General features: G+C 47.9%; 1 protein-coding gene across 2 annotated transcripts in view; it reads right to left on the bottom strand.

The window, feature by feature from the left end:
- Window positions 1–18,276, bottom strand: part of COL15A1 (collagen type XV alpha 1 chain) — a 120,836-nt gene that overhangs the window by 21,530 nt on the left and 81,030 nt on the right. For both annotated transcript variants that reach the window (XR_007518617.1, XM_049895496.1), the window contains exons 16-28: window positions 17,254–17,289; window positions 16,710–16,850; window positions 16,353–16,421; window positions 15,986–16,021; window positions 15,779–15,862; window positions 13,615–13,680; window positions 6,828–6,890; window positions 4,112–4,180; window positions 3,967–4,002; window positions 3,104–3,157; window positions 2,956–3,015; window positions 1,402–1,470; window positions 1,227–1,268 (exon numbers count right to left, since the gene is read on the bottom strand). Coding sequence is in view for 1 of the 2 variants with exons in the window: in XM_049895496.1 (XP_049751453.1) it covers window positions 1,227–1,268; window positions 1,402–1,470; window positions 2,956–3,015; window positions 3,104–3,157; window positions 3,967–4,002; window positions 4,112–4,180; window positions 6,828–6,890; window positions 13,615–13,680; window positions 15,779–15,862; window positions 15,986–16,021; window positions 16,353–16,421; window positions 16,710–16,850; window positions 17,254–17,289 (825 nt within the window). In the remaining variant the exon portion in view is untranslated. The remainder of the gene's footprint in view (window positions 1–1,226; window positions 1,269–1,401; window positions 1,471–2,955; window positions 3,016–3,103; window positions 3,158–3,966; window positions 4,003–4,111; window positions 4,181–6,827; window positions 6,891–13,614; window positions 13,681–15,778; window positions 15,863–15,985; window positions 16,022–16,352; window positions 16,422–16,709; window positions 16,851–17,253; window positions 17,290–18,276) is intronic.

The raw sequence follows: 18,276 nt of genomic DNA, 5'->3' as shown, positions 1-18,276 counted from the left end.
TGCAACCTGAAATCAGGCTAGTTGGGAGGGGCTTTGCCTCTCTGGGCTGCAGTGTTCCCGTCTGCACGTTAAGCAGGTGGGACACAGTCATCTATCAGGATGGTCTCTTGAACCCATCGATGTAAACATGTGAAAGCTCCGTTCTGGGTTGCAGTTGCCCTCATGTTGAGCTGGAAGCCAGGGCATGTTAGTCACTTTCAGCAGGTGGGTCCTGTCCTCTGCCTTCCAGGCCAGAGTTCCCGGCCCCAAGGTGAAGACTCGGCGCCTCTAAGGTCAGACATGGGCGGATGTCTAGGCAAACACTCAGCAGAATTGGATCATCTTAAACCCTCCAACCCAAGCCTCATCATCACCTCCAACAGGCACCAATTTTGTCCACACTTGAAGGAATCTCTCTTGCAAATTGTAATTTGCAAGCTCCTGGGAGCAGAAACCACACCTGTCTAGTTCACCCGTGTCCCTAGTGCCAAGAAAGACTTGGCAATCGGTAGGTGTGCAATACATATTTGTTGGATGAATGGTTCCATGACTAATGCCTGTACACAGAGAGAGGCCCACCCTCCCTAGGTTTTCGCACAGAAGCAGCACTCTGTTTACAAGAGTGAAAACACAGGGACAGTGCCACTGACTGGTTGCAGGACCCTGGCATGTTTTGACCCCCAGGCTCAGAGTATCTGTATCTGCTTGGTGGTAGGAGACCTGGGCTGTCATGTCCCCACTGAGGACCTTGGATAAGCCTGTTAGTTTCTCTGAGTCATAGTTTGTTTCCTCATTATAAAGTGGGACCAGTAATCCCTGCCTTGCAGGGTTGTGTGCTGAGCAGTAACAGGACAACAGGAAGGACAGAGCATGGCCAGTAACAGATTTTAGCTCAAAGTTCCCAATGCAAAGACCAAGTGGGTGGCAGTGCTTCTTTAATGTTCTTCATCTGTATTTTTGAAGGGGTCTATTTCCTCTTTTTTGTGCTGCTCCAAGCATGAGGCCAATGTGGTTACGATAACAAAAGGCTTTTTCAAGTGCTTTAGAAGAAGCACGCTGGCAGTGTGTGCCCACTCAGAAGATCCAGAATGTTTCGCTGCCACAGGTTATTATCTAAAAGCTTCTGTTCACTTAAGGGTCTATACGAAGGTGCTAGAAGACATCAGAGAGGACATTCATGGATAGAAGGGGCTCAAGACAAAGACTGATCTTTTTCTTTCAGTTGCTCTCCAATGCAGTCTACTTACTGGCATTTTGCAATGTGGCCGGGCAGGTATTGGGAAAATGGCCTGTGGGAAACGAGAACAAGAGAGGTGAGGCCATCAGCCCACTCGACCCCAGGACACCAGACTCTAGCTTAGGCCAGCCCAGCGCCCATTTCATGCTTGCCTGCTGAAGTCCCTGCTTGCTCCCCCAACTTACTCCTTTGATGTTAATCACAGCTCCAGGTGGTCCTGGGGGACCTGGAGGACCAGGTAAGCCAGGTGGGCCCTGAGGAAGGGAAGAAAGGTGGTTCCTCAGTCAAGGCAGTGTCAGTGCAGAGGCAACTGCCTCAGCCTCCCTCAGAGCTTGGGAACACAACAAGGAACGCAGGGACTTCCAAAGCCAACCAACTTTTTCCATGAGTAGGCCAGTTCCTCTTGCAGCGCACTTCTACATTCACGACTTTACTTTTCACAACAAACCATACACCAGTGAGAACAGCCCAGCAACTATTACCTCTGCTTTACAAATGCAGATAACAAAGCCCAGAAAGGAGAAGCGACCTGCTCAAGTTCACACAGCAATTTAAGGCAGAACCGAGACTGAAACCCAGCTTCTGACTCCCAGAGCAGCGGACAGTCCATACTAGGCGGACGTGTCTCTATCAGCACATCCCGAGTGTGGAGATGGGGTGGGGGTGAGAGTCCCTCATGTGATACAATGCATGTGAGAGTGCCTCATAAAGGCAAGACAGGTCCACTCTTATTACATACTAGAGTCATTTCCAAGGCTGGGTGACTCTGGCCTTAATACCATGCAGCTTCTTCTCCTTCAAACCTGGAGCCCAAGCAGACCCTTGCTGCAGGAGGGGTAGGCTCTGATTAGCAAGCATGAGGACTCAAGCCCCTGTGGAAGCTCTATTGATCACCCCAAATTAGGGCATTGGTGTATGGTTTACCTAACAGCTCCAGTGGGCCTGATGAGTGTTTGTCAGTCCCCAGTGCTTCACTAAAATTCTATTTCTTGATTTCTGGACATAGCAAGCAGAGGCAGTGCGGTATGAACAGCAGCAGCAGTGGGCCTAGAGCTGTGTTTGCATCTTCATTGGTGGCCAGGGTGGGCACTTAACTTCTCTAGGCCCCAGTTTCCTCTTGTGTAAAACAAGGGCCCCACGGAGTGTCTCATGGGGTAGTTATCATCAAGACTAAGTGACGTACTGTCTTTAAAAGCACTTTGCACTATGTCTGGTATGCAGTAGGTGCTCAGTGAACATTGTTTTCCTTCATCTAGCCCCGGTACCCTGCTGATGCCCCACAGTACTGCCATCTTGTGAGGCCCTGCCTAAGTAGCTGCTGAGCCTTTGATATTCACTTACGAGTATTTATTGAGCACCTACTGATGTATGAAGTCCCTGGGATTGTGCAGAGGGGAGGGGGGCATTTCACCACTAGAGTCAGAAGACCTGGGATTTGAAACAAGATTTCCTGAGTACACCCAGGGCCTCTTTCTACCGCCCTTCCTTGGGTCTCCCCTAAGCTGCTTTAGGTGGCAAGGACCCTCCTGAGAGTGAGCAGAGGACAGGGCTGGGCAAGAGGATCTGTGGAAGTGGCAGTGAGGAGGAAGGAAAGCATTCCTGATCTTTTAGTCTTCAAGCCCTCTCCCTGAACCCAGCCCCTCACCACACCCGCCCCTCTCCACCTTCCTGTGCACACAGGCCTCCCTGCTCCCTGCCACAGGATGGTGTGGGATGGGGGCTATGGTTGTGGCACTCACCGGCATCATGACCCCTCGATCTCCTTTGGAGCCCTTGAGGCCATTCAGTCCTGGGCGACCCTGAAACCCACACAAGACACTTTAGCAAACCCACTGCCTGGCCCATGTGTCCTTCCTTTGCATCCCATCTGAGGACACTGATACTTACAGGTCGTCCGGGGAGGCCAAATTCTCCTTTATATCCCGGTGGTCCTTTGGGCCCCTATCAGCAGAATGAATACAGGATTAGGGAAGAATAGAAACTCAAGGTCCATGGAGATGGAGGGTACCCAGCCTGCCTTCATGGGCAGTGGTGATAATGAACCATGGGTAGAAGAAAGGAGGACAAGGACAAATGATGATGTAACCACCTGCCAGCCTCTCTCCTCACAGTTGGAACCTACTTGCTCAATCCCTCACCACACCCCCACCCTCCTGTTGATTCTATCCCCTCCCAGACCTTGGAGCTGTCTCATCAAGACCAACTAAAAAGCAAGAGGTCAGTTGCTCACGGCTTCCACTCCCAGGTAGCCTGATGTTGGGCCAGAGCTTACATGTCCTCAATTCTGAATGATACATCCCTGCCTCACCCCTCGTATCAGCCCTGCCTGAGACTCTACTCCAGGATTTGGTTCCTGCCTTGTTTCCACCTGTCCCTAAGGACCAGAATCTTGTCGTGGTACCCCTGTCTTCCAGCTGAGTCCCTGACCCATGGGCGTAGCCTATTCCAGCACTGGCTGTCTGGATTCACAGGCTTCTAGAGCCACTGCCTGCCTCCAGTCTCCCACAGGAACCCTCGTGCCCTCCGGGCTGGGGATGCACACTACTTGGCGTAAGCTGCCATCAAGGCTGCCCCTCTTCTCAGAATATGTTCTACCTGGGGCCTGGGCCTGCCTACTCCTATAGCTGGGTCTGCACATCACACTACACCCTTTGTATTTTCACAGCTGGGACAAGGAAATCTACCAGGGCCACAGTGTGCCAAATGCTTCGACCCCCAGCCTAGACCTTACTGAGAGACACTCCACTTACCATTGGCCCCGGGGCACCATGCACTCCAGGTTCACCCTAAAATAGGGAGACACATTCTTGTCATTCAGAGGAACACTGTTTGAGGCAGAAAACAGATGGGAAGCTAAAGCAGATGTGTGCCCTCAGTGTCTGAAGACATAATTACCTTTCTCCCCCTCAGCCTTTCCACAGGAATGTCCCCAGTCAAGATGGCGCCCGGCTCTCCCTTCTCACCCTGCAATTCAGAGAACCTTTCAGTGAGGTTGGGTCTCCTCTTCACTATCTTGTCCAGAGGGTCACTAAGGCCTCATACCGTCTATCGCCATGATTTCTCTCGCCTTCATTCAGCCCAACTGTTCAGACACTCCATTCCGCTATAGGATGCAGACAACTGCCTAACAGACTGGAGGTCCTTTGAGCTATTCCCTCCATGTGCCATCAGAGTTACTGCCCTAAAGCGCAGGCCATGGTCTTCCATGCCTCTGCATGGCTCCCACTGCTGGCAGATCTACACTCTCACCTTCAGCCCTCCCAGATCCAGCCCCAACGTGGTCCTTTCCACCCTTTCTTGTACAGCATCCATCCAGGAACTTCTTGCTCCCAGTATACTTGATGGCTTGCTTTCCTGACAACTCAGCTTGAGGTCTGCTCCTATCAAGAATCCTTATTCTTGTTAAAACAGCTGAAATTGGGAAAGGAGAGGAAGGAATAAACACTAAGGCCTCTCAATGTAGTGGCTTTGCATCTCCATGTGGAACTTTGTTCCCCAAACTCCAGGCTTCTGTGCAAACACTCACTTGGTCAGGCAAAGCTACCCTACTGGTAGGAAATGGGCTGGTGGCAGGGACACAGGGCCCTGCCCGGAATGCTGTCCTCAGCAAAGCCATCTACTATCCCAGGAGCCTTCTGAGAAGATATATGTCCAAAGAACAAGGCCAGGTAGAGAAAACTTTCATATCATTCTCAGGTTTTGGCCCCAAACTTCAATGTGGGCCCCTGGGAAGCTGGGCTGGACCACCATGAAGCCTCCTTTCAACAGGGCTGGAAGCAGCCAGGGCAGTGTTACCAAAGCTGGCAGAGCAGCCTCTTCTGCTCCATCCCCTTAAACCCACACTTGATATTTGGATCTTACCACTCCGCTGGTGAGGAAAGGAGTCCTGAGCACTCCAGCAGCAAGAAGAAGCAAGCACAAAAGCATTAGAGGCAGAGCAAGAGAAAGCGTGTTTGCTGTGACGGCTGGAGCAGAGTTGTCTGGGCGCCCATCCCAGTCTTTCAAGGTGGCAGGAGGTTAGTGGTGGGGGCGGCACACAGGTCCCTCTAGATCCATCTGACTGAGCCGCATGAGAAATAGGGCATTTAAAGCAAGAGCCACTCTTGCTTTCACAAGAGATACATGACTGGGCCTCCTCCCAAGCCAGAGTTGCCCTGGCCCCAACCCCACCTTTCAGGCCCATGGCAACAAAAGCACCCCAAGACACCACCCCCTTGCAGCACCAAACTGAGGCCCCTTTGCCTGGCACAAAGAACCCTCCACCTTCTGGAATTGTGGTCCTACAGGCATTGGAGCCCCTCTCCTCCTCCCTGGGGGACAGTGGTGGAATGGTGGGGGGGGGGGGAGGAAGGATAGAAGCCTCATGCTCTCTTCTCTCAGAGAGCACACCCACCCTCTTTGACTCCCCAGACTCTCCTTGCAAAATGCTCCAACTGGCTTTGTACAAGCCCCTATCACAGCAGTGACCATGTTCCCTGTTGGGTCTTTGGATGCCTGCTCCCCATATCTTATTTTTATATCCCTAAAGCCTAGTATAGGAAACTGGCTAGCATACCTTAGGGAACCAGCAGACAGATGAATAGATGGATGAATAAATGGATGGACAGATGAGTAAATGAATATAACCTCAAGTCTTTTATGTCTGTTTGTAGATATCACCCCTTCCCTTATCTATAAAAACCAACCATGAAGTCAATTCAAAGAGACAAATGTGGAAAGGTACAAAGAAAGTCCTTGAGAGCTCTCAAGGAGTACTCTGCATGCTAAATGCTTATTCCAAGGATTTTGAACCAAGATGCCATTCAACTGCAAAATGCCCCAATTTATAATTTCTAAGAATTATCATTCTTTTCATTCACTAATGATATATCCTCTCATTCAGTAAATGTTTTGAGTGCCATTTGTGTGCCAGGCCCAATTAAGTACTAGAGTTATACAGGAGAAACTGGCATGAGGCTTGCCCTCAGAGACTGTACATTCTAATGGGGGTACCCAAAAGTCAGTTAAAGCATAAAACCAAAAAAAAAAAAAAAAAAAAACAAAAAAACCTAACCCACTGCCTTCAAGTTGATTCTGACTCATAGTGACCTTATAGGACAGAGTAGAACTGCCCCATAGGGTTTCCATAGAGTAGCTTAGTGGATTCGAACTGCCAGTCTTTTTGGTTAGCAGCTGAGCTCTTAACCACTGCGCCATGAGGGCTCCAGACAAAGCATAGCATGTGTGATAACACTTTCAAGGGAATGTTGGGTTGAGTTTTCTTCCCAAACTATGACGAAAATCAATTTCACCACCCATAGCCCACCCACATCATGGAAGAACTTTGAAATTATAAAAATTAACATCTGGCAAGTGGCTGCTAATGGGTATGGGGTTTCTTCTGGGGACAATAAAAATTTCCTGGAATTAGATAGTGGCAATGGTTGCACAACCTTGTGAATATACTGAAAACCACTCAATCGTACACTTCAAAAGTATGAAGTTACGTATGAAAATTGTATCTTAATGTATAATAACACTCACAAAAAAGTTAACAGCTACTTTCAGCCAATTGGAAATGTTCAGCAAATTCTGGAGCACAATCCCACTCAGATACCTGGGCCCCTCTTACCTGCTCTCCCTTGAGTCCTGGAAATCCAGGTATGCCAGTGTCACCTTTTGGTCCTCTAGGGCCCTGGAAGGAATTGTTGGAGGGTTTTTTGTTGTTGTTGTTGTTTGTTAAGATTAAAATGCTTTAATCAATCAGAAATACTTTTTTCCTGGAAAGTAGAATACAGAGCGCCATTCCCCAGCTAGGTGGAAATCACAATTAGCCATGGTATTTTCCTAATTTTAAGTGGTCCAGAAATTATGGTCTGGTAGAAAGAAAACAGCTCAGAGCATTAGGAGGCCTGCAGGCTCCACACCTCTTTGACCTTCAGTTTCCTCTATCTGGGTTCTGTGGAAACAGCCTTTAACTGGTCTTGCCGCCTCTGCTCACACTGCTCTTCCAGGCCATCCTGCAGCCTCAACTCATTCATCTTCCCTGACTGCTCCTCCTTCTCCAGTTCCCCACTGTCTGTGGGATGGGATTCAAGTGTCCTAGCCTGACATCCCAAGCCCACCCCAGCCAGGCCTCAGCAGCTCATCTTCCATGCTGCCTCACACCACCAGGGGTGATTCCTTTCCCTTTAACCCTCTGCAGTCCCCACTGCCTCTGCACCTCTGCCCCACCATCCCCCCCCAAAACCATGAATGCCCATCCACCCCTCTCTGCAGACCCAAACCCCACATCCCCTTTAGATCTCCCAGTCAGAGGTGACCTCAACCCCAACAGACACTAAATGTCTGTGACAGTGACTCACATAATAATGACTTCCACCCAAAAAAGGCACTTCAACCCTTCCCTGCCATTTAACTTTTCACAGTTCCTGTCTTGTCTCCTGGGTTAAAGAGTGAGTTACCCATTAGAGCAGTAGCTTTCAGATATTTGTTATTACTATTTTTTTAATAGTGAAACTCATTGCTTTTCTTTTTTTTTCCAGATAAAGTCTTAAATGGAAGCCCAATATATAAAGTATGTCAAAAGGGAGATTCCTTTATTGGAAGGCTGTGGCCTGGATTCTGCTTGCTCAACCCCCTCCTTACTCCCTGTAGTGGCCTTGGAGGCTCTTCCGAGGAGCCTGGGGCTCCCTCAGGAACACAGAACCACTCATTTATAGGAAAATGTTTTCTGGAACATGCTCCAGGTCATGCAGCAGCCAAGTTGGGGCTGGAGCCCAGAGGCCTGACTGCTTCTCTTCCTAACACCAGGGCCTTCTCTGTGGCTGCCACTCTCTTCTCTGTCTTTTAATGTCTGGTTTGTGTGTATTTTTAGTATTATCATAGGACAGAGTCCTTTAGAAAATGTACCAAGTTCAAAAAAGCATAAAGAAAAGGAAGTCACTTATAAATCCACGATCAAGAACTAACTTCTATTATATTTTTGACACATTTCCTTCATTTTTTCTGGAAGCAGAAGCTGTCACTTGTTAGCATCCAGTCTTTCAGAGGGAGCCCCAGAGTTACTCATTCAGTGTCTTAGAGAAATACTGCAGGTCCCACCCAGGGGCCAGGTAGGTGGGCTTAAGCAAAGGCTCAAACTTTTAGATAAAACTTTTACAAAGAAAGGCATTTTCACCTTTCATGGTGGAAGCCCTACAGTGGTGACACAGACTATTAATTATTGGAGTTCTACTCCATGGCCCGCCTCCTTTCCCTGCCCCCTACCACCATCACTCTATCCTTTTGGGGACTTTGATGGACTTTATCTACTTGAAATACTTGACTCATCCACTTGCATTTGTAGAAAGTCAACCGCTGCTCAGGCTTCAGTTGGCTCCGGGTTAGAGAAAGACCCAACCCTCCAGAAGCTGATCACAAAGGACAAGGACACAAATAACTATAATTCAAGACAGAAAAGAACCACAGGAAAGGTGAAAACAAAGCCTCATGGGATTCAAAAAAAAGGATCAAAAAGGCAGGGGCAATGAGGAAGGTTACATGGACAAAATGGAGCTAGACCTTGGGCACACAGAGATGGAAGAAAACAGTATTCCAGGTGGAAGGAAAAGAATTGGCAAAGATGTGGAAGTAGCAAAGCCATGGGCACAGATGGAAGGGAGCTACCGGGTACTTACTGGAAATCCTGGCAGTTCAGGCACGTCCTCTGGCCCCGTGACACACCAAAGGCAAAGTAGGCCAGATTAGAGGCAGTCTTTCCAGAGCCACAGCAGGAACACTGGTCTACGCCCTCCTGGTACCTTCCAAATGTCCTAAGCATTTTCCCACAAGCAGGGCTCACTAGCTCATTGTGCAGAGGAAGATTTTGAGGCCCGAGAGGGAAAGAAACCTGTGCAGAGTCACACATCTAGTTGGGGCCAGAGTCAGAAGTTTCTCAGGCACCTAGAGCCTTGGCTGCCCCCAGCCAGAACTCTCTCAATTTTACGTGGCAGCATTCTCTGTGAAATCACAGATGAGGTGCTGTATTTGGGGGTGGAAGTGGGAACATGTTTGTAGGACTCTTCTTTCTTCTCATAGGAGCCAGAAGGTTTCCCTCCATACATTCGAAAGTCACTGGGACACAGAGTTTGTGGTTCATTCCTTCCTGCCAGCCCCAGGTACCTGCAGCTATTAAAGGCTTAAGAATATGGCACAATACAGAGAGGGATCTAACTAGATATCAGAAGTTTCCCAACATACCATGTATGCGGGGAGGCAGGGGAGCATAAGGGTGCCAGCCAGGACTAGAGCCCTCTCCGACAGGGAACTGCCCCAGAGTAGGAAAAACCATGAGAAACCAACTAGGGATAGAGGGGGATGCTGAGGGCCTGGATTTGCCCAACTGAAGGACAGTAAGTCGACCTGCTCTGAGCTGGAAAGGAAGGACGCTCTCAGGGTGACTATGGCAGTGCAGGCAACCAGGGCCCAGGGACTATTGGATCAGAGATGCCAATCTTCATTTTTAAGCTTGTCTCTGTTTTGCTTCAGTATCAATCTGCCTATCACCCTAAACTTCCAACACAGTTTTGTGAAAACAAAGACCTTCTGTGCGTGAACTTTTATTTGTGGGTTGGTTTATTTTAGAGTGTGATTAGTGGGTGGTTTTGAAGATAGGAAGACAACCACAAACAGAGATCACTCAGCAGAAGTAGAAACTTGGCGCCAGACGAGCCTCGCAGATATGTGCAGAAATCTTGGAGAGGGCGCTGGACTTCCCCTTAGACATGGGTGGGGCTTTGGGCCAGTATTATTGTGATCTGCAGGATTGGGTGGCCCCAGCAGACATCCGGATTGTACAGTTGTGGAAGGATAAGCCTCATTGGCTTGTGCCGTGTGCCTCAGTTTACAAAAGGAGTTTCACACTTGTCACCTCTTATAAGCTGCCCCAAAGTCTGGCGAGATATTGCCAGAGAGCAGAACCAGAGGCTCATAGTGGTGCGTGGTGGAGCTGGGGCTCGACTCCAAGCATCCCAAAGCCAGAGCTCTTTCCGCTTTCCCCAGCTGCCACCCAGCAGGTGCTGGAAGATGCAGGGTGGCTTTATTGCACAGACTAGAAGAGGAAGCTTCCTTCTCCTAAGTCCTGTCTGACGATGGACCAACATTGTGGACTTGAACAAATTATTGAACTTCTTTATGTGTTAGTTGCCTGATCTCTTAAAATGGGGCTCAAAAGACCAAGGCAAGTCAAGTTCCCTCCCTGGGCCTCAGTTTCCCCATTAGGACAATGATAGATCTTTCAAGGCTATTTCTGAGCTGTGAAATGAGGAGATGCAAATAAAAGCAGGTCAAAAGCATTTCACAAATGGGAGCTCCTAAAAATCAAACACTTATGTTCATCAAAGTACTTCACCAAAAGAGCAAAAAGACAACCTATGGACCAGGAAAAAAGCTTTCTGTCTGAGAGGGCTGTAGTCCTCAATGGCATTCTTATACTTCCCTGCCTGACCGCATGCACAGTATGTTGGGAAACTTGTGATATCTAGTTAGATCCCTCTCTATATTGTGCCAAATTCATTCGATCAGGGTCTAATCTCTAAAATCTACAAGATGCTGCAAAACTTCAACAACAAAAAGACAAGTAACCCAATTAAAAAAGGGGCAAAGGAGATGAACAGACCCTTCACCAAAGAAGACATTCAGACAGCTAATAGATACATGACGAAATGCTCATGATCGTTAGCTATTACCTGTACCCGTACCTGTTGCCGTCGAGTCGATTCCGACTCATAGCGACGCTATAGGACAGAGTAGAACTGCCCCATAGAGTTTCCAGGGAGCGCTTGGCAGATTTGAAACGCTGACCTTTAGGTTAGCAGCTGTAGCACTTAACCACTACGCCACCAGGGTTTCCCGTTAGCTATTAGAGAAATGCAAATCAAAACTACAATGAGATACCATCTCATCCAAACCAGGCTAGCACTAATCCAAAAAACACAAAATAATAAATGTTGGAGAGGTTGTGGAGAGACTGGAACACTTATACACTGCTGGTGGGAACGTAAAATGATGCAACCACTTTGGAAATCGATTTGGCGCTTCCTTAAAAAGCTAGAAATAGAACTACCATATGATCCAGCAATCCCACTCCTTGGAATATATACTAGAGAAATAAGAGTCATCACATGAATAGATATATGCATATCCATGTTCATTGCAGCAATGTTCACAATAGCAAAAAATGGAAACTACCTAGGTGCCCATCAACGGACAAATGGTAAACAAATTACAGTATATTTACACAATGGAATACTACACAACGATAAAGAGCAATGGTGAATCAGCAAAACATCTCACAACATGGATGAATCTGGAAGGCATTATGCTGAGTGAAATTAGACAGTCACAAAATGGCAAATATTGTATGAGAAGGGCAAATATTGTATGAGACCACTATTATAAGAACTCAAGAAGGTTTAAATATAGAAGAAAACATTCTTTGATGGTTACGAGGGTGGGGAGGGAGGAAGAGGGGCATTCACTAACTAGATAAAAAAATAGTAGACAAGAATTATCTTAGGTGAAGGGAAGGACAGCACATAATACAGGGGAAGTCAGAACAACTGGACTAAACCAAAAGCTGAGAAGTTTCCTGAACACAACCAAATATTTTGAGGGACAGAGTAGCAGGGGTAGGGGTTTGGGGACCATGGTTTCTGGAGACATTTTGGTCAATTGGCATAACAATGTGTATTAAGAAAACGTTCCGCATCCCACTTTGGTGAGTGGTGTCTGGGGTCTTAAAAGCTTTTGAAAGGCCATCTAAGATCCAACAATTGGTCCCAACCCACCTGGAGCAAAGAAGAATGAAGAACACCAAAAACACAAGGAAAATACTAGCCCTAGAGACAAAAGGACCACATAAACCTGAGACCAGAAGAACTAGGTGGTGCCGGGCTACCACCAATGACCACCCTGACAGGGAACACAACAGAGAGTCCCTGAATGAGCAGGAGAAAAGTGGGGTGCAGAACTCAAATTCACGTAGAAAGACCAGACTTAATGGTCTGACTGAGACTAGAGGAACCCCAGAAGACATGGCCCCTGGGCTCTCTGTTATCCCAGAACTAAAACCATTCCTGAAGCCAACTCTTCAGACAAAAATTAGACTGCACTATAAAACAAAATAATACTTGTAAAGAGTGTACTTCTTCCCACTTTGGTGAGTGGCGTTTGGGGTCTTAAAAGCTAGCAAGTGGCTATCTAAGATGCATCGATTGGTCTCAACCCACCTGGAGCAAAGGAGAATGAAGAACACTGAAGACACAAGGTAAATATGAGCCCAAGAGACAGGAAGGGCCACATAAATCAGCTACTACATCAGCCTGAGAGCAGAAGAACTAGATGGTGACTGGCTACGACCGATGACTGCCATGACAGGGAACACAACAGAGAATCCCTGAAGGATCAGGAGAACAGTGGGATGCAGACTTCAAATTCTCCTTAAAAAACCAGACTTAATGGTCTGACTGAGACTGGAGGGACCCAGAAGGTCATGGTCCCCAGACCTTCTGTTAGCCCAAGACTGGAACCATTCCTGAAGCCAACTCTTCGGACAGGGATTGGACTGGACTATAAGACAGAAAATGATACTGGTGAGGAGTGAGCTTCTTGGCTCAAGGAGGCACATGAGGCTATGTGGGCAGCTCCTGTCTGGAGGCGAGATGAGAAGGCAGAGTGGGACAGAAGCTGGCTGAATGGACAAGGGGAATACAGGGTAGAGAGGAGGCGTGTGCTGTCTCATTAGGGGGAGAGCGGCTAGGAATACAGAGCGAGGTGTATATGAGTTTTTGTATGAGAGACTGACTTGATTTGTAAACTTTTACCTAAAGCACAGTAAAAAAAAAAAAAGAGTGCTTCTTAGTGCAAGTAGATACGGGAGATTAAATGGGCAGCTTCTGTCCAGAGGTGGGATGAGAAGGCAGAAAGGCAGATAAGTGTTGACTGAATAGACACAGGAAACCCAGGGTGGAAAGGAGAAGCGTGCTGTCACATTATAAGGATTGCAACTAGGGTCACATAACAATATGTGTATAAATTTTTGTATAAGAAATTAACTGGAGCTGTAAACTTTCACCTAAAGCACACACACAAAAAAAACCATTGCACAGACATCAATTTGTTACTTACGATTCTCTGAATTCCAGTACACATATTTCTGATGCACAGGAGTGGACGGTTCCATGGCATTGGACAAAACTCTGTACTACCAGATTGCCGCGACAGCAACTTTTCAAGAACGTAAAGTTCTCTTTCCTTTTTACTCTCATATATTCTAGCACTATGGTTCCGGAGCTAAAAGGATTCTAAACCAACCGGAATTTGTCTCAATACAGACATCTGGGTAGGAACCTCACTCTAGGGTAGCTGTGGATACGCACCGGAGGCCCGATGAGTTCAGGAACGTCAGAGAAATTCACGAAGCCATGGGTGATGTTGATCAAAGCCTGAAAGAAAAATCAGACAATGAGGACAAACAATGGCTTGTTTTCTGCCTTGTTCCTGACAATGAGGCTTTAATTAAAGTCACCCAGCACTAGTTTTTTTTTTTTTTTAGCATGTTAGAACGTGGGCAGACCTAAATAACACCCTCAAGCCCACTGCCAGCCCACCCACCCCTCTCACTTCTTATAGAACAGCCCTGAGCTGCCTTATCACTTTCCTCTTTTAATTAATGTTTAATGGCACAATGTATGAATGTATTCTCCCTTTTAAAAATTTAAATACACGCATACACACACTCACAGAAAACATGTAGCGTTGTTCTGTGTATTCCTGTATATGTGTGTGTGTGGTTATTTTACATAAATTGCATCGGGCTGTCTGTATTGTTCTTCAACTTGCCTTTTTCACTCAAGTATATAGCTTGGAGATCTTTCCAAGGGAAATTGGTGGCTATGGACATTTTTAGTCTTCACAGACTGCCAAAAAGCTGTCCAACGGGGCTGTGCAAATTTACGCTTCCACTAGAAGCATATGAAAGTACCTATGTCTCCCCATCCTTCCACACACTTGATATTTTTTAATCATACTTTTGTTGTTGTTGTTGTTCTAGTCATTCTTCCCACTATTTGGGGCTTTTTGTCTTTCTGTCATCTATCAGTATGGCATCATTTCTCTTAGGAGCCCACATGTGATGTCCTAATATTAAGTGGAATGCAATCTGGTTCCAGCCCACATTCCAGCTTTCTCTCCAAATTTCCATCTCTCTCCACCCAGCCCATGCTGGCTGTCCCACGCCAGTCAGCTCCTGTGCCTTGGACACACCCACATGTTCCTACCTCTGTGCTCTGGCTCCGGGTGGCCCTGCCACCTAAACTCTGGAAGCCCTGTCCTTCAGGCAAACCTGGTAAAATCCTCCTAGGCTTTCAAGTCCCTGCTCACAGACACCTCCTCCAGAAAGCCTTCCTTGAGTTCTCTATCCCAAACCATCTTTCCTCTCTTGTTTGCCCACTTGTGTTTCTTTGCCTCTCAGTTACAGTCATTCTCTCCTCCTGCACTGGGGACTCCTCAAAGGTAGGGATTGTGCCTTACTTATCTTTGTACCCACAGGGCCTAGCACAGGACCTGATATGGGGGGTATGGAGATGGGTGTTTGCTGTTGTTGTGTGCCATTACTCAATTTCCAAAGAGGATTACACAACATCTAACATTTCATTCAGCTCACAGTGACCGAGCATGCACTATGTGCCACGCACTGGGATTCAAAGATGAAAAGGACCCTCAGGAGCACGTGGAGGAGACAGGCATGTGAACAGGCCATTGCTGTACAAAGACCTGAAGGAGGGATGGGTGGTCCAGAACATGGAGGCCTACCCCGCAGGGATCTTAATGATGACACCTTACTGACTTCCCTGTTGATGAGGGTGGGGGCAGGGATGTGTTCCCCCCACTTCAAATCAAGCCTTTGACATGAAGGCAGCTGATTTAGAAGCTCCCTTTGGCCCGTTACTCTGCCCCTGGGGAGATGGAGTGGCCTATCTGATTGGCAGTTTGGAGAAGCATAAATGGGTATGCTCAGTTCAGCCCTACCCTTCTTCCTCCTGGGATCCGCCTGCCTCCGGGGAGCATGCCCAAGGACTGGTGGGCAAGTCTGCCGAATCTGGGCTTCAGTTAGCAGGAACATTTGGCTCTCTCATAGGCTAAGTCCTTCAGCTTCACCTCTATCAGTAATAAAGGTGGTATTTGGGCCTTCCTCTTAGTCTTTGATTTTATTTTTCCATTTGTTCAGAGCCTGGCTGTGTGCTGCCTATTCAGGGCTTCCTCAAGACCCCAATACCTCTCATATTCCTAGGCTGCTTTTGGAGTTGGTCCCCATGTTCCGTCAACCAAAAGAGCATTCTGGAAGCACCATGAGAAAGAACAATGGTAACGGGGTAAGAAGAGACAGGTGTGCCGGCTGGTGGAAGCTCCAGACACCAGATACCCACTCCATGCTCCCTGCATAACAGCAGCCCTGAAGGCAGCCAACTTGTGGACAACCTCCTCTCCCCTTTACCAAGGCCAAAAACACGTGAGTCAAGCTCTGATCTGGATGATACTCACGCTAGACAAGACCTCGATGCGCCCTGGTGGCCCCCGGGGCCCCGGGGGTCCCACAATGCTGGCTCCATCCAATCCCCTGTCACCCTGGTTCCAGAGTGAGAAAAAATGAAAGATTCACTGTAAATGGATAATGGTCCTAGAAGCAGGCTGAAAAGACACTCGCCCCCCGCCCCGAGACACACACACATCTCAGATCTGTGACCTCACCTTGGGTCCCTGGTCTCCTTTTTCTCCTTTAAGACCCTGCAAAAAAAAAAAAAAAAAGTAAACAAACAACACACACATAACACAACAACAACAACAAATTCTTTGGTTTTCTTCTGCTCACTTTGTTCACTCCCATTGATGCCCCATTTCTCCATCTCTCCCCAAGCTCTGGCACTGATTCTGTCCCAGGCAATGGGAGTGAACGATGAGAGGCGAATCCCTCTTTCAGAGCTGGAGGGAAAGAACATCCCACAGAGAGTGAGAGGACCAGACTCTGGAAGGGGAGTCTGCCTCTCATCCCTGGGTCCCTAACTCCAGCCTGACAGCATGACAACCCTCATAATGAAAGCTTCAAAAATCAACCTACACTTGAAGCTGTTGGTAAGGAGGTTCTGGGTTCACTCAACAGCCTGATGCTTCCAGAGCCTTCAGTATCCTAGGAAAGGAGAAAGAATGACAACTTCAGATCAAGCACCATGTCCTGGGCATCTACCTGTGCCGGGTGTGGTGTTGGGAAATCAGCAATTCCCACCCTAAGAATAGCCTCCTTTCCAGTAGCGATAGTGTACATAGTTCTTTAACCTCTGTAGGACTGAGTAGAACTGCCCCATAGAGTTTCCAAGGAGTGGCTGGTAGATTGGAACTGACAACCTTTTGGTTAGCAGCCAAGTTCTTAACCACTGCACCACCAGGGCTCCTTAACCATAAGAAGAGCGACAATTACCTCAAATCCAAGTCCGATGGCACATCCAGGGCCTGGAGGCCCAGGTGGTCCAGGAGGCCCTGGAGGACCCATGAGCCCCGGGGTGCCAACTTGTCCGTTTTTGCCTGGGGGTCCTGGTAAGCCTCTGCTGCCAGGGTCACCCTGCAAGAAAGAGGACAGGCTGATTACCCAGCCCTGCATTCACTCAGGGAAGGAACAGCGCACACCTGAGTCAGAAAGGCATTCTTTGAACTTAATTAGGCTGAGGAATTCTCTGATCGGTGCAGCTTCATCGGTGCAGAGCAGCTGTCCTGCTAACTGACATTTGTCTGGGAGATAAGCTGCTTCCCAGCATCTGAAAGCACTGTGGAGACAGGGTGAGGAAGGAGAACACCTCAAAGGGACTTTACCCCCAGCTGTTCTCCTCCCCTGAGAAGCTCCTTTGAGATGAATTTCTCTGCTCCATGACACTGATATGTTCAATACTCCAGCCCAACAGTCCAATTACAGTAAACCATAGGAAGGAGGGGAAGAAGGAAAAAGCTTTTTTTTTTTTTTTTTTTACCTTTTCACCAACTGAGCCATCAGGCCCTCTTGCTCCCTGAAAAAGAAAATATCAAAAGCTAATTAATATATATCTCATAACCAAAACCCAAACCCATTGCCATCAGGTGGATTCAGACTCATAGCAACCCTATAGGAAAGAGTAGAATTGCCCCACAGGGTTTCCAAGGAGCGGCCGGTAGATTTGAACTGCCGACCTTTTGGTTAGCAACCAAGCTTTTAACCACTGTACCGTAAGGGCTCCAGATATATCTCATGTATATATATCTCACAGGTAAGAAAACACAGACTATGCACTCTTAAGTAACAGGATATGAAAACGGGACTCTTTCTGTCCTGGTTTTGGCCGATGTCTCAAAGCCACTGAGTATGGTACGATAGGGGTCAGTCCCCTATGCAAGGCATGCTGAAAGCTGTGAAACCCACTTTTCAACTACGGTACTAGCCCATCACCTGCTCGAGTGTAAAAACCAGGGAGAGGTCACAGAGGAAGAATTGCTTTGGCAAGCTGTCAGTGTGCTGGGATGGTCCCCTTCTCCACCCCTCCGGTGATAGAGATAGGAGGGGAACTTCCTCTACTCTGAGCCAAGGGAAGGGGCTTCAATAACTTGTATGTATCCTCTAGAGTTTGGGAGACACTTCTGGAAACATCTAAAGACCACAAGCTAGCGGGACAGAATGGGGGGTGGGGTTTTGCATGGGAGCAGGCTGCAGGTGCACCCTCAGTGGGGGCCACAGTTCGTATTTCTTGGGGGTTGGATGTGGACCCTGCAGAAAGACGCCAGCTGTGAGCCCCAGGTAGAGGGGAGGGCTGCCAGAAAGGATGCTAGAGTGGTAGTGAATTTCTGTACTCAGAGCCCACTTAGATGCCAGCCTAGATTGGGCTAGGTGCCCTGCATGTGAGAAGGGAGGCCACTCTCTCAGCGGCATGTGGAAAGACATCCTTGTGTGTGTATCCATCCAACAGTGGAAGGCTCTGCTGGGCAGGAAATGAGTACCTCGTCACGGGAGGTGTGCAAGCTGT

The sequence above is a fragment of the Elephas maximus genome, chromosome 9, assembly GCF_024166365.1.
Source record: "Elephas maximus indicus isolate mEleMax1 chromosome 9, mEleMax1 primary haplotype, whole genome shotgun sequence".
Classification (NCBI taxonomy): domain Eukaryota; kingdom Metazoa; phylum Chordata; class Mammalia; order Proboscidea; family Elephantidae; genus Elephas; species Elephas maximus.
This window is presented reverse-complemented; position numbering and strand designations above follow the sequence as displayed.